Below are 16,145 nucleotides of genomic sequence, written 5' to 3'. Positions count from 1 at the left end.
GCTGCAAGTCAAATGTTAGGACTCCCGATCAGCACAGACTGCAGCTGCTCTTCAGCGTCCTGGTTTCGAGCACACGGGCGGATTTTATCCCAAATAATTCAGCCAAAGAGGTCACGGCCGGTTCCATGAAATAAAAGTCCGTTCCAGCTTCTCTCCCGGTGCCCCCATTGAGCTCCGGACCGAGCTATGTTTACCCATAGCAGGCTGACCGCTGAGTGAAAAGTACCCTGTACCGGAGTAGCAAGAACGATTCAACAGCCCCAGTTGCGTTTACAATCCGCACCACCACAGGCCATATATCAACTCAATAAAAACCAAAGCAGCCGGCCCGATCTAGGATTTTATTATGGTATTAAACAGACTCAAAAAAGTAGTTGAAGTAGTTTGCGCTATAAAGACAAGCGACCTAACCACGCAGGACCCGATTTAATGACGCTCGTTAACACAACTGGCTGTTAATCTGTCAATAAAAAAACGCTCTAGAACTCTCAGAAAAGCTGCCAAGTAGATCCAGGAGTGAAGTAAACGATGAAAAACACACATAGGTGTGAATTTTACCGCCTATCTTGTCTAGGATAGAAAATATCTGTGTTAACTCTTCTTAAGTGGAGGACTATTGGCACTTATACTACTGGTATTTTAAAAGCACACTCCAAGATCCACGAATTGATTTAACAAGAGCCAACGTTGTTTTTTTCACTTAACATCTTGAATATATAAATTAAAAGTATTTGGCACTACTTATTTGTCAGCCATTGTCTCTGCTTTACAGTTCATACATACAGTCCAGACATAACATAATTAACGGTTTTGAAAGCAGCAGTAGAGAAATTGACAAGATATTCGGAAATAGCCTTCATTTTGCATATTGCATATAAACATCTATTGGGGTAGGGGGTGGGGGCTTGTGCATGCGTGATTTACGCTTCATTGACCCTTTTTTTCAGGTTAGAAGAAAAAAAATCGGCCAATCACTTTGCGCCTCGCTCACAGCCTTGACAAACCCCCGTGCACAGTGCTAGGCTGTAGGGCTGTAGCACTTTGTTTCGAAAGAAAGGGACTAGGGGAGGGATAGAGAGGCAGAGAGACGAAGTAAGAAAGGGAGGGGGCAACCTAGCAAAGGACAGAATTGAAGAAGAAAAAGAAAGAGGGAAAGGAAGGAAATCTCGTAATGTCTCTTGTCTTGTTTTCTATTTAGTGAACTCGAGGCGTTTCACAGATAATGCCAGAGAATGTCCATTTCTGGGACTTTGAGCAACTATTACGTGGACTCCATCATAAGTCACGATAGCGATGAACTGTCATCCCAGACTCGCTTTCCTAGCGCCCAATATTCCGGCTCGAGCTCCGCTGCGTCCGCGAGTGGGAGGCTGCCGGGTGGCGCTGCTGGGCACACGGAGCATCCCCATCCCGATTCCTATCCGTCCTGCAGTTTCCAGCCCAAGCCTCCAGTCTTCTCGTCATCCTGGAGCCCGTTTAATCCTCACCACGGTGCCAGTGGCCTCCCCGCTGTCTACCATCCCTACATCCCCGCGCAGCACGTGCCCGCCGCGGACACACGGTACATACGTTCATGGCTGGACTGTGCGCCGCGGAGCTCTGAGTCTGGTCCGGTACAGGGCCAAACGGGTCAGGTCAAGCTGGAGCCTCAGCTTGGCCATCTCGGTGGGGAGATCGCATCCAAAATCATGGGACAGCATCAGCACGAGCCCACCACATACATCTTGGAGTCAACGTCCACGGCAGCGCGCGAGCTTAGCCACCATTCGGCCGCCATCCAGGCAACAGGGTTAGAAGAAAACAAGGACATTTGTGAAGGGAATGAGGACAAAGACGGCCTGGATCAAAGTAAGTTATTAAAGCAGGAAATAACGCGTGATAGTGGGAGAGAAGAAGCGGAGGGAGGGTGATTGTAAATGCTTTTAATGCCGCCATAAAACTAGAACAAAGAACTGGAGAGGCCGACGTGCCCCCACCGTCTGCTCTCTAACTTTACTGTGTTTTTTGGCTCATGTCATCCTTGTATTTGCAGCTGGCGCCTGTAGTAACATTTTTTAAATGGATTCTGTGACGCAACTTTTTCAGAGTTTAACAGTTCTTTAAAAATATATGTCAGTGACCAGCAAGTGATGCATACGATTTTATTAACTCTGTTAAATTAGCTAAAAATATTACGAGCAACACTCTGTATTATAATGCTGTGTTGGATTTCTTGTTTTAAAGGTGACCCTGGTATGGCCGTAAAAGAGACCGTCAAAGTGATTCATAGTGCTTACGATAGTGTTGTCCATCTGGCAAAAGCTTGTCACAGCTTTGCGCAAATGATGCGTATGTATCATATACAAGTAAAAAGGTTTGGAGCGCGCGCGGGGAGGGCGGTGAGTCCAAAAAGCTTCGAAGTCAACTTAGGAAGAAAGATTATTAAGACTAACAGTTGGAAAACTTCTGGCCTATTTGGCACTTTTTATCCTCTTCGTCCTTGAAGCTATCAACCCGACAGAAATCACAGAAGGTAGTTTGTTTGTGTTACATCCAGATTGACATACGCATTACTGTCCTGTTTCAAAAAGACCAAATCCTCTTTGAGATAGGATATGATGTTATCTCTGACCCTTCTGCTCCCAATCCTTCGCCTTTACGCATTACGCATTACCCATTTTATGGCCCCCGCGTCTTCCGTTTTTCTTTTTAGTTGTACGCTTATAAATGGGAAGAAGAAGAAGACAAAAAACTAAAAACCAAATTGTCGAACCCGGTTTCTTTTTAAAAATAATGAAAGCTCAGTGACCCAGCCGCAGAGCTCCGAGCCGCCAGCATCTATGGAGCAGAGGCCTCTAAGTCAGCCTGCAGCAGGGTCTGGCTACACTTTGTTAGACTCGCATCAGAGCTGGACAGTGAGGACGTGAACTCTGCCTTCTTACAGCGTGTATAAATCGTCCCACCTAGGCTCATGTAAATTCCACAGTGGCTTCGAGCTTTGCCAGCTAAGTGTACAACGTGAAACACAATGAATATAAGGGCGGAGCATAAAATAATTATTTTTGTCTGCATCCTAAATTAATTTCATTTTGTGTGTTCTTTATGTAGTAGCGAGTTTTATTTACTGATTTATTTATTTACTTTTTTTTTTTTTTTTTTTTAAAAAGCCAATAATATATAAATGACTGCAGCCTTCAAATCAGGTTCATCTCAAAGCATCAAACAAAAAGCTAATTAAATTTGAACTTTGTTAAAATTACGCTTTCCTGCTGCGTAATACTTCAACACAGGCACAGCTCTACTGACCTCATTATGGTCTGTAGTCTGGTGGTTATACGAACGTATATGTAAAAAATACCACAAATCACAGTCATCGGTCATCTTGTTATAAATCCGCTGGTAGTTTGACAAGTGCAGGACGGTCTTTTTTCTCCCCTATTCTTTTATGTGTGTGTCTTTGCTTTTGTTCCTTTGTGTTTTGTTTGATAGTTTGCTTTTTTAACGACAGCATTTGACCTGTCATATGCTGGGTCTTTTCAGAGTTATCTTCCAAAGTTTCTTGACTTTTTGGGTGGGACAGAAGAAAATCGCACCCTAGAAAGAGGTTCAGATGAATGTATAATTTCATTTTAAGTGACGCCGGAGTTTATTTCGCCTTCTCAACTCCCTCCTGACAAATCTACCAGAGGAGTCGGAACCATCGGTGTGCCGATGCGAAAAAGAGCGGGAGACCTGTGTCTCTATAGTGGCCTTAAGAAGAAAAAAAATGATCACAAAGAAACACACATTCATGTATACACGTTTAGTGTATATATACAAGAATGCTACACTGGAGTCACACACATATGCATACACATGCAGAGCCAGCTTATTACTGCGATTGAGCACGCTATCCATCAGAGCAGTGAGCTAGTCTAGGATGGAGGCTAGCAGGCTCCAGTCTGAATTATTAGACTTTCCGTTTGTGTTCGTGAAGGTGCTCCTCCTGAAGAGCTCCTCTGTTCCCCTGTTTAAATGAGTAATAGAAAAAAAGTTTCTCTCTGAGTTGTCTTACAGGGTTCAAAAAGCAGCCATACAGACTTTTTTCCTCTGGTTGATTTGTGTTCTCTTTGTGTCTGTATTGCAGTGTCTTAATGTTTCAGGTAGTGGGAGCCATACCAAGCAGCATGTGAAAGCCTTTTCTCTTCTTCATAACGTGGACATTTCAAAATGGTGGCGTCAACATGATTGAGTCCCCCCGCAGGACGTTTTTTTTTTTTTTTTTTTTTGAGTAATTAGTAAAGCAGTGGTAAAGCAGTTTGGCTGGAAACACACTTGGTGCTTTGCATTTGTCATTTTCAAAACTCTTTGGTTTGGAATACATCTTTAGGCATTTTAGAGACATTCTTAAAAAGGTAAAATGAGTAGACTGAAACCATGTTTATAGGATACATATTAGGTTTATTAGCTTAACTTAGCTTGGAAACAGGGAAACAAGGAGCCATTAATTTCCAAAGGTAGCAAAATAAAAATTTCAGTACCTCTAAAACCACAAACTGGCATGTTACATATTGTGTACTCATGAAATTAGAACATTAAAGTGTACTTTCTGTTATTAGTCACGGAACACTGCGTCTTATACCAGATAGAAGTGGTCACATATAAATGCCTAACAATGCAGTCCTCCACAGTAACCGGATTCCCCTGACAATTTTGTCTTTATATACTTAAATGTGTTAACTAGACATTATAGCATGGCGAAATTCCTCTCCTATTTGATATTAATAAGGAATTTTGAACAGATGGTTGGTGTTGGAATAATTCTGAAAAAGGTTTTCTTTTTGGCACCACAGAAACATGGACATTTCTTTTTTATCAACACGAAAAACCTGACTGTTTCCCTGATCCAACCTTGTAAATCCAAAAATGAACATGCTGTGATAGCCAGATTCTAAGACTAGCTTGGCTTGGTGGAATCAGTCTAATAAACTGTACCTGTCCTCTTTAACTTGTTTTCAGGGAGGAATATATAAAAATGAGTGTCTGCATGATGTAGTCTATCTTCAGATTCTGGCTGAGTATTTAAAATGGTCGCCATGTGAATAACATCACTGGAATGCTACCTTTGAAAACATCCTATCCAGTTAACGCTAGTCTACAGCTACAGATTTCTCTTTATGCTGCTGGTACTGGGCAGCCTTCCAGAATAAACTACAAGATTACACTTCAGTCTTTGTGCTTCTGCTTTTGCTGCCAAGCAGGCTGAGAAAGTTATTACCTTGAACTTTATTAACTTATAACACAGAGTAAACAACCCCATTAATTGGCATGTTGCTGTTGGTGAGATGGGGGATAAGTGTTGGTGGTGGATGGGGATGGGGAAGTAAGGGAGCGGGATAAAATATGACTCTGGGAAATGTAATAACATGCCTTTGGGATATATGAGAGGTCAATTTCTGGAACTATTAGGGTGAAATTGCAAAGGGAGGAAGACACACAGAGAAAAAGAGACTGGATGGGATATTTATCTTAGCTGTTTCAGTTGCTGTTTCCATGCATTCATCAAAGTAGACACACACACACACCTAGGCAAAGACACACATGCTAACAACTGAACATCAGCTGCAGTGCCATGGGCTATAGCAGGCAGCTTTAGGGGAACGTAAATCTTTTCATCCATGCGCCTGTCCATGAACACCAAGCGACACATTGCTTCTGCAACTATGTAGATGTAGCCTAGAGAAAACTTAAAGTTAACATACAAGCAAGAGTTACCATTATACAAGCAACACCCCACCCCAGCCTTATTCTTTCTATCAAGATACTCTCTGACTTCCCATCTATTAGAAAAAGATGTCTACACTAACTCAGCCCTTTACAAACTCTCCCACTCCTCAATCGGTTTGTCATCCTGGGTGACAGCCATCGTCACGGCACAGCTCTGAGGGTAATGAATGGTCCTAGAGGTGAATATACACCCAGGGAATGGAAAGCACACACTTTACAGTGACAAAAGCTCTCACCCCCCTAGTTCCGACCAGCCTCATCACTTTTCTGGACATTATTTTGTTCTGCATTGAACTAAATCCTCTATATGCTGCTTTTGTTGAAGGAAATTAATTCCAGAAGGTATTAAGGACATATTTACTGACAATGGCCACTAACTATAATTCAACTCGCAGGGAGAACACAAGAGAAACCTAAATGGTATATTCTGTCAAATCCATGCAGAGACAGATGCTGGATAATGCAATCATCTTCAAAACCCAGACCTTCAAGCATTGCAAGATTACTATAGACTGTATACAAATGACGGCCATAGCCATCATGCCACCCACTGGTTATATGCAGTGTCAGTTCACAACACCAGGCATCTCAAGGAACTTTATATCTGATGGAAGCAGTTATGGAAGAAAATATCTGCCAACAGATCAGCATGGGAGCATATTTTCTTTCTAAACAATTTTCTCAGAAACTTTATACAGCCCTGTTTATACCAGACTGAGAGCAGCCCCATCAAGGCTGGAGACAGAGCAGTACTGGAAGAGCATATGGGACAAGGACGCAGCACATAACAACAATGCTCAGTGGCTAGTGTAGCTAAGAGCTGACCACAGGAAGCTCCCTGAACTGTTTCCAGTAGCCATCACAGTGGCAGACATCCAAGAAAGCGTTTCAAATATGAAGAGTTGGACAGTACCAGTCCTTAGCGTGGTTCACACATACTGGCTAAAAAAGCTAACTATATTCCATGAGCGTTTGGAAGCACAGATGAACCATTTAGTGTCAGGCATCATAGGGGCTAAGATGAACAGGCATACGGCTCAATAAATGACTCGACCCCAGAAAGGAATTGGCAGAAACATCAAAGGGGCAAAACACCAGCTACTGGTAGCTAGAGTAGTCACTGTCTGCAACATGAGACTGACCAACCATACACCACCTGGACTGACTGCAAGAAAGCCTATGACTGACAGACATACATGGATCCTGGAATGCCCAGAACTGTACAAGATCAACCGGACCCCTTAATCAGGAAGTCAATATGGATGTGGGAAACAACACTAGAGGTCAACTTCAAGCCAATTGCACATGTCACCATCAAATGCAGGATTTACAAAAACTGATACTTTTTCTTCTGGGTGGAGTTACATGTTCTCCCTATGTTTCCATGAGTTGCCTCCAGGTACTCTGGCTTCCTGGCTACAGAGGGTACAGAGTTAATATCCTTATTGTATTTACTCATTTCAAACTCAAAGAGTTGCTTGATATCTAATAATTAAAACAATTTATTTCACATAAATATAAAATGGGATCCAGATGCGAATGTCAGTAATCACAAGGTGTTTTATCTTTTAAAGACTCTACACTATTGCTTAGATGATTATATAAGCAAGCACTTAGTGATGGTGTGGAGGAAAAACTCCACACTGATGAAGAGAAACAGTCTCAGGGAGGAGCAGCCACCTCAAATGTTAAATTGGGAAGTGCGATGGTAACAGGAAAAAAAAAAGACTAAAGAAAAAGACTAAAGAGAAATTTCTTGATATGAAATATTTCTTATTTAATGTATATGAAGGGAATAACCTTGTCTTATTAGAATGAGTTGAGTGAGTTGTCCTTTCGAGAAATGGCATTTTACTGTAATATAGATGACTGTTCGTTTTGTCTGCCGTGTTCTGTAGATTCTATTTACCAAGTTGTTGTACCTACTGTCTAAAACATGTTCTGATGTTAGTCCGGGGAACCTCTTGTGTCATTGACTTGTTATTTTTTATTTTTTTATGGTGAACAATAACGAATTACACTCTGATGATGTATTAGGGCAGAGATTCAATAGTATTATAATTATCTGCCCTTACTCTGACTTCCACTATTTACTCTCCTGACTAAGGAACAACCTTTTCTGGAGGTCGCAGTTCCAGAAGTCATTCTTATAGAACCACAGGGCTTAACTTTATATTAAGCCACGTGTTTTCAAGACAAAATCAAGCCACGTGAACACAGAGGTGTAGAAGTGTAGCAAACATGAAAGGAGGACGCATACAAGCAAACAAACACGAACCGGATAAGAACAGAATGAAAGGACATAGCACCTCCACACTCCAGTGGACCTGAACACCACGTGTGTGTAATACAAGGTGCTGAAGCTCAGTGCACACAAAATCCTCTTCATAGCCTAGGAGACGTGCTGGTGGGTGCGAGGATGAATCAGAAAGATTCAGAAAGAGTAATTATTTCCAGGTCACACTTTGTCTTGTTTGGAATTTTAAGGCATGACTTGGTAACATTGGATGTATTTTTTTCTTTGTTAAAGTTTAGTTACTCTAACTGGTGGGCGTTTCCGTTTGTTGGTTTAACGTAATGGAGGAAGACTCTGACCTAACCACAGGAAATGCTTGCACTTGGTTAAAGGTTTTATTTAGAACATATAAAAATGGAAATGTACCAGAACGAGCTATGGATGCGCACAATTTTCTTTCAGATGAGCAAAAGCACTATGAACGATTTTAAAACTGAGTAGGGGGCTTTGTTTTGATCTATAATTATCCTTTAGAAACTTGAGATACTTAACCTGACAGTTAAAGTTTCTGCAGTCCCCTTCAGCCTGTTACCCACTACTCTCTACCTCACCTTTGGACTGGGTGAGGTAGAGAGTACCTCACCCAGGGCATTGCTTTGAGCCCTAAACCAAACCCATGCCTGCTAAAAGACAATGTAAGGCTAATTACATTGTCCTGAAAGCTATAAGCGGGGTTGTGGTGATGGGGAGAAGGGGTAGTGGAGGCACAGTGGCCTGGCAAACAAGGAGGCGAAGCAAAGACGGCTAGGGAAAAAACTGAGAGAAATTCATTATGTTCTCATCGAAAACAAAAACATCCAGTTTTCCTTCAGATTCCTGCTACTGCACTGCACTCCAAAGAGCCAAATCTCAGTACGCTTAATGAATAGCAAAGGATAACCTTGTTTTCTGGATTATAAATTTCCCCCCGCTAAGAAATTTAGGAACAATTGCTACACAAGCGATGGACTTACCACTCTATTGAGATCGCAATCCTTACAAAACCCTAAAAGATAGAACACTTTCACCAATGTGTGTTTGTGTGTTTGCTTTCTTTTTGTCATAAAATTAGATTAAGCTGCGAATATACAGACAGTGCTTACTCCTAGTGCATTCAACTTTGCTTTGCTTTTTTTTTGTTTTCTTGTTATCGATAGTTGCCTCTTTGACTGGCGCGTGAAGCGCCTACATGAGCAAATTTTTACCAAGGTGAGGTAAAAATGAGTTCAAAAATAATTTTTAAAAATTAACCAAAAAGAAGAAAAGAAAAAAAAGAAATAAGCTTGGTAGTCCGAGTTTGTCTTTTATTTTCTCTTCTTTTTTTGTTTTGTTTTTTTCTTTAATCCTCTGTCATTTTTAATCTGCATACTGGAGGGTATTCATGGAAAGAAGGCCGCCTGGCTTTGATGTGATGCCATACAAAAGGGCCATGGTTTTACTTCTGTCCAAATTGTGTGTTATTAATAACGTGCATAAATGTGTCATTTGCGGAGTCGAGTGTTGTCTTCAAGATGCCGTGAACACAAAATAGTGTTAGAGCGACTGGATGGATTATCAATTATTATTTTTTAATCGATGAATTTTTTTTCTGTCGTTTCTTCCTGCAGATGACCCATCGGCCAATTGGCTTCATGCACGTTCCTCCAGAAAGAAACGTTGTCCGTACACCAAATACCAGACGCTAGAGCTAGAAAAGGAGTTCCTGTTCAACATGTACCTCACGCGCGATCGGCGACATGAGGTGGCGCGCGCACTCAATCTGACAGAGCGGCAGGTGAAGATCTGGTTCCAGAACCGGAGGATGAAAATGAAGAAACAAAACAAGGACCAATCCAAGGACTAGCAGGACATAAACACTCAGACACGCATGCACGCACACATCTCACATATCCAAGAACTGCAAAAATGTACATGCATATCTACTGCTTCAATTTCTTTTAACATTCCGAGTGAGCCAAACGTGATGTCAGTCTCTAAGTATGATCCCTAACAAGCGCATATGACGCCGCAGCTGAAGTATTAGGAACATCTGATTTTCAGAGTTGGAAGTTTCCTGGAACTTCTGGATGATTTTCTATTAGGCGATTACGATAGTAAAAATTTGAGTTTGTTTCGGAGGTCAATCTTTCAAAGCACTCAGACTGACTCAATCTAAACCTTCCGATCAGACTAATAGATTGATGAATTCATAGATTTTGTTGCAATTACTTTCTACCGAGTTCTTATTAAGCTAACAATCATTATACAGTAATGCAATCTGATATCGGATTAAATTCTTCAAGATAAAATGTGCAGAAAGCTGATTTATTGTTTATTGACACCAGAGGTGTGTGTTGAAGTGCTGAAAATGGGATTTCACCCGGTCATTAACAAGCATGAAAAGCACGCACAGCTCGCACAAAAGCGCGTTGCTGTTCATTTGTATTTGTACTCCCTCAACCCCACCCACTCTTTTTTTTTCTGGCAGGATTTGATTACATAGCGCCTGATAGTCGAAACTGATACAAGCAGCCAATAGCCGTTTGTTTTCCGGTTGTCTGCCCATCGGGTCTGTCTATCCCTGGGATCTCGGCATTCGGCTTGCTTTTCGGGTGGCTCATGCGCTGCAGCGGCGACTGATCTGTAGCTTGAAGTCACAAGAGTTTAGAGTTAGTTAAGAAGAGGACTCACGACAGTTATTATTTATTTATTAAACCAACCCTTTCCATCAAATTAAACTTCTAACAATTACATTTTAAATGTCACAGAAACACGTTTGCTCCCGCATTTCCAAACAATATTCATAAGCGTCATAAACACTTTTTAATCGGACTAGTCACTACGAATTCAGCAAGGGTGATACTTCAGCAGAGAACTACTCCTTCCAGTCTTTAGCACTCACAAATCTGTGCATGCAGCACAGATTTGTGCTGCATTTGTGCTGAATTCGTAGTGACTAGTCCGATTAAAAAGTGTTTATGACGCTTATGAATATTGTTTGGAAATCTGTGCATGCAGCACAGATTTGTCAGTCTTTTTTTTCCAAGTTGCTTCTGATCGTTGGATTCTTAAAAAAAGTCCAATCTATTTTTTATGGATTGTCGTGTATCAACTGCTATGCAAGGCATTCTCTCTTATGAAACGAATTATGTTGAATGCGTGCGCAACACTGGTTTCTATTTACGACCAGAATCTTGCTGCAATAAAAATAAATAAATAAAGCTGAAAATAAATACATGTCTGCAGGTTCCATTACAAGTTTAAGTCTAGAGAAACAGACAGAAAGTTAAAAAAAAAAAAAAAAGTCTTAGGTTAGTGTGCAGATTTTATATCTTCGAGTATTTTCTTCATTTTAAGCAGAATTTTATTGATTGGGATGTTAAAACATAAGTAGGCCGCGTTGAAGAGCCGGACTGCGTTTTTGTAGTGTCGGCATACTTAAATGGCGTCCCGTAGCAGTTTTATGGATGGGAAATAAACGTGTGTGTGTGTGTGTGTGTGTGTGTGTGTGAGAGAGAGAGAGAGAGAGAGAGAGAAATAGTTTGAGTGTGAACCAAGATACATATACAATACATGTACACCTTTATATGGCCAGATTTTTTTAACAAGAAGAGAAATCTGCTGTTTCTCCGAAGCGTCAACAAATCCTCTATTCACAAAAAATGTTTACATGGTTTGCGCATGCCTCAAAGACTTCATTTCGTCGTACATTGTTTTGTGCGTTAAATCTGTCAGAGGGGATGCTAATAGGAAAAAGAACTAAAGAGAAGTTTCTTGATATGAAATATTTCTTATTTATTGTATATGAAGTGAGTAACCTTGTCTGATTGGAATATGTTGAGCGAGTTGTCCTTTCGGGAAATGGCATTTTACTGTAATATAGATGACTGTTCGTTTTGTCTGCCGTGTTCTGTAGATTCTATTTTCCATGTTGTTGTACCTACTGTCTAAAACATGTTCTGATGTCACTCCGGTGAACCTCTTGTGTCATTGAATTTTTCTTTTTTTTTCTGTTATGGTGAACAATAACACTCTGATGATGTGTTGGGGCAGAGATTCAATAGTATTACAATTATCTGCCCTTACTCTGACTTCCACTGTTTACTCTCCTGACTAAGGAACAACCTTTTCTGGAGGTCGCAGTTCCAGAAGTCATTCTTATAGAACCACAGGGCTTAACTTTATATTAAGCCACGTGTTTTCAAGACAAAATCAAGCCACGTGATCTCAAGAGGTGTAGAGGTGTAGCAAACATGAAAGGAGGACGCATACACGCAAACAAACAGGAACCGGATAAGAACATAATGAAGGGACATAGCACCTCCACACTCCAGTGGACCTGAACACCACGTGTGTGTAATACAAGGTGCTGAAGCTCAGTGCACACAAAATCCTCTTCATAGCTCGTCACCTAGGAGACCACATGGCTTAACTTTATATTAAGACATGTTTCTTTAAGACAAAATTAAGCCACCTCTACATAGAGGTGTAGAGGTGGAGCAAGGATGAAAGAGGTCACACACACACTCACACAAACACACACACACAGACACACAGGACTTTTTTTCCTCCAAAAAATGTATGCACACACTCTGACTCCTTAAAGACTCTTTAAAGCCCTGGTTCTTTTTAGCTTGGTTTGTTGTCTCTTGTTTCTTTATGCGATTGCATTGCTGATGCTGGACTAATATTAAAGAAGATACTTTATATTAAGAACATATTTAGTTTTATTACCATGTTGGTATATAGGCTTATGTATTTAAATGTGAGGAGGTTCAGAGTTAGCAGTTTGTGACGGAAAAGACGAAAGACAAAGAGACTGACTGATGAAAGCAGATGAAACAGCATGTGTTTAAAATATGTGTCTCTTCAGTTCTACACTGCAGCTGAAAGAAGAGGGGCGTCTGTTTGGCTGCAACACCAAAAGCCTGTAATAAACCCCCCGACACACACACACACACACACAGATGATGAGTGCATTCATTAGATAGAGGCGTCTCATCCGTCCATTAGGGGCTTGTGAAGCCGCTGTGGTTCCTGTGTTTGTCTCTGCTGCACCAAATGATTCCTACAGACACAAAGTCTGATTATACATGCAGAGTCTCTATTTCCTTTCTTATTTATCACACATACAATTATCATAGCTGAAACTGTAGAAATAGTTAAAGTTGCCATGGTTATCCTGTTAATGCAGAAAGTTACAAAATAGTAACATGAAGCTCACGAGTGCCTAGAATACTTTGGTTTACTAATACTAGTACTAATATAAATTTAATTTCTCCTTGTGTAATTTGGTATTAGTGTAGCAAAGAGTTATTTAAAAAAATGTAAATTATATATTTAAAAATTGATATCCAGCTGTTGGGAAGTGTGTTTACAGTTGGGTTTGGGCAAGACTTTATAAATATTACTATTTGGGGCTCAGTCTCGTGAAATCATGCTAAATATTTCCCCAGCACAGATCTGGCCTACCCTCAAACCCCACCACTTTTTTTTCAAACAAAAAAAAGAAGAAAAAACGAAGAAACAATAGGTCGGGTGTTGAATCCTGGCAAGAGGATGCATCCAGTAAAGGGTCACCAGGCTATCCCCCCATGCTTACCTTGGAACATGAAAGAGATACATAACTAGAGTCATACTTACCCAGATGTCACCAGGCTTAATATCATCTGTGTCACGTATTATCAGGAAATAGCAATGAGAAGTAGGCTACTGGGAAAAACAAACAAACAAACAAACAAACAAAAAAACATACACATTGCTATACTAGCCATCCCAGTGAGCAAGGCTGGTGGGATCTATGGATAAGTAGAAAGCTATCATTCTCCCTGACCAAGACAAAAAAAAATCTATTATTTCTATGTGTGTTTGCGTAATTGTGTGTACTTGTTTGTATGTTTTGTCTTTCTTCTCCTCCTTTTCCCACACAAGGCTCCAATATTGTTACATATTCAGCACTTAGATCAGCATGTTGACCCTTTCCTACATTTTACTTTTACCCTCTGTTGTCTGGATATGTGTAACTCTGTGGTGGGACACAACAAATAAATAACTTTGCTTGTGTGGCTCCCTAATAATAAAGAAAAGACTCTCTGCTCAGAAAACCTCAGTATTTTCAGGAGAGAGAGGATCTGGAAGATGATAAAGAGTAAGAGTTTTCAAAACACAAGTTCTTTTGTCTTTTTTGTGTAGGGCACTACATAGGAAAGTAAGAGACTCAAGGGGAGTGGAGCATAGGAAGCAAAGGTCCTTGCAGTGTGGTATAATCTGATTGTTAGGGCTTTCTCTTTTTTTTTTCTCTGTGTTATTGTAGGGTCTTTACCTTACAGTACAAAGCCCTTTGTGGAAACTGTTATTGTGATTTGGCACTATATAATTAAAACAGAATTTAATTGCTCTAATTAATTCATTTGAATTGTACAGCAGCACTGTCAAATCATAGTCTGAGAGTGACTTTGAAGAAGAGGATGAGACTGCCTATCAGCCAGCTCCAAAACAAGCCTGCTAGCAGCTAGTAATATAAAGAAATATTGTATGTTTTCGATCCAGCAGTACCAATAAAAAGAGCAGCAATGTACAATGGAAAAAAGCATTTTTGCTCAATTTGCAAGTTTGCTCACAAACAAAAGAATGGAACAGTCTCTAATTGTTAAGGCATTTTAACGGAGGGAGGCGGAATATTTAAAAACACGCACACATGACATAAACGATATAAATTGAATTGCATGTGACAGAGTGAACAATGTGTAGAGAGAGAGTGTATTTGAGTGCCAAGCAAAACAATACTTCAGGTTAGCACATATCTCAGGAATTATTTTGACCCACCCATGCCACGTTGTTGAACAATGAGCTTTACAAGTTATTTAAAAAACACAAACTCCGTCCTCAGATTTTCTATAGGATTGTGGTCTGGAGTGGCTAGGTCACTGCTTCTTTAGCCACACCTTTGTTGCTGAATTTTTTGGGTCATTTTCATGTTGGAACACCCATCGATGATCTAACTTCAGTGTTCTCTAAGAGGTTCTACATGGTCCAATGCATTGGACCCTCAATGTGCTGAAGTCTTCCTGTACGCTTAGCAGAAAAAACAGTCCCAAAGCAAATTGTTTTCACCTTCATGCCTGACTGTAGGGATGCTGTACTTTGGGTCATATTCAGTATTTCTCTTCCTGCAAACTTAACATCTTGAGTTGATGCCAAAAGCTTGATTTTGGTTTTGTCTGTACTTTCTCCCAGGCCTGTACATCTTCACAGATCCTCCAAAATTTCAGTCTACGATATTAGAGGTGCTGCAAAATGTCAATCCATGATGACACAATGTATTGCCAATACCGTGCTTAGTGACTGTGGTCCCAACTGCCTCAGATCATTAACAAGCTCATCCTGTTTAGTTTTGTGATGATCCATCACCTTTGGAGCTCCAGATCCAGGGCGACTAAGCATTTTTATATTTCTTCTATTTCTGAATAATTGCACCAATGTGTGGCAAGGTCAGATGTTAAACAAATACAAGACACCTTGAAAAAGTGTACTAAGTCACATTGGTGTTGTACAGGAAATGGCTGCTGAGAACAAATAGGGATTAGATTTAATTTAATGTATTTTGACAAATCAATTCAAATTTCAAGGTTATTGATTCATATACTATTAAAAGCATCTTGAAACTCACTGACAAATGTAAATATAGGACAAATTATCTAGAAACCCAACTGCCTAACCTGTAGTAGGACAGTTAGTAAGCTCAGCACAGCTTGTATATGAACATATGTAATGATAACACTTTAGCTAAAGCATTCATAAGATATTAAATTGCTTAAAACACCACTGACAACAATATTTTACCTGTAATTAGATAAAAGGCACTTTTAATGTGCTGAAGTCTTCCTGTAGTATATGTTAAATGTTTTCAATCAGGAGCACTACAGTCAAATTCAGACAAATTCCATTTGTAGTAACATATATTTGGTCATGTGGCTCAGTTCTGGGAACTCTGCAGAGTTATGTGAATCCTGGAGGAGCAGCAGCGAGAATCCTTGTGCAGAGCAGGATAACTGACAATATATATGACACTGATTAAGACAAAAAGGAAGCGCTTGGAGGAAGGTAGGTTACAAAATAGCTTGAATGCCACTTTGTAACGTAGCGT

General features: G+C 40.3%; 1 protein-coding gene across 1 annotated transcript; it reads left to right on the top strand.

Annotated features, from left to right (window-relative positions):
* The first annotated feature begins 647 nt into the window (after positions 1–647).
* On the top strand, positions 648–14,073 carry hoxb9a (homeobox B9a). Its single transcript, XM_031751826.2, has 2 exons — positions 648–1,848; positions 9,628–14,073. Exons 1-2 carry the CDS (start codon positions 1,233–1,235, stop codon positions 9,861–9,863), a joined length of 852 nt encoding a protein of 283 aa, XP_031607686.1. The 5' UTR covers positions 648–1,232; the 3' UTR covers positions 9,864–14,073.
* The last annotated feature ends 2,072 nt before the right edge of the window (positions 14,074–16,145 follow it).

The sequence above is a fragment of the Oreochromis aureus genome, linkage group 4 (genome assembly GCF_013358895.1).
Source record: "Oreochromis aureus strain Israel breed Guangdong linkage group 4, ZZ_aureus, whole genome shotgun sequence".
NCBI lineage: Eukaryota > Metazoa > Chordata > Actinopteri > Cichliformes > Cichlidae > Oreochromis > Oreochromis aureus.
This window is presented reverse-complemented; position numbering and strand designations above follow the sequence as displayed.

Bases quoted from the DNA above. Each gene is read 5' to 3' on its own strand.
- hoxb9a (XM_031751826.2), top strand. From the start codon at position 1,233: ATGTCCATTTCTGGGACTTTGAGCAACTATTACGTGGACTCCATCATA. The intron at 1,849-9,627 runs GTAAGTTATTAA...TTCTTCCTGCAG, and splicing joins CAAAGACGGCCTGGATCAAA to ATGACCCATCGGCCAATTGG.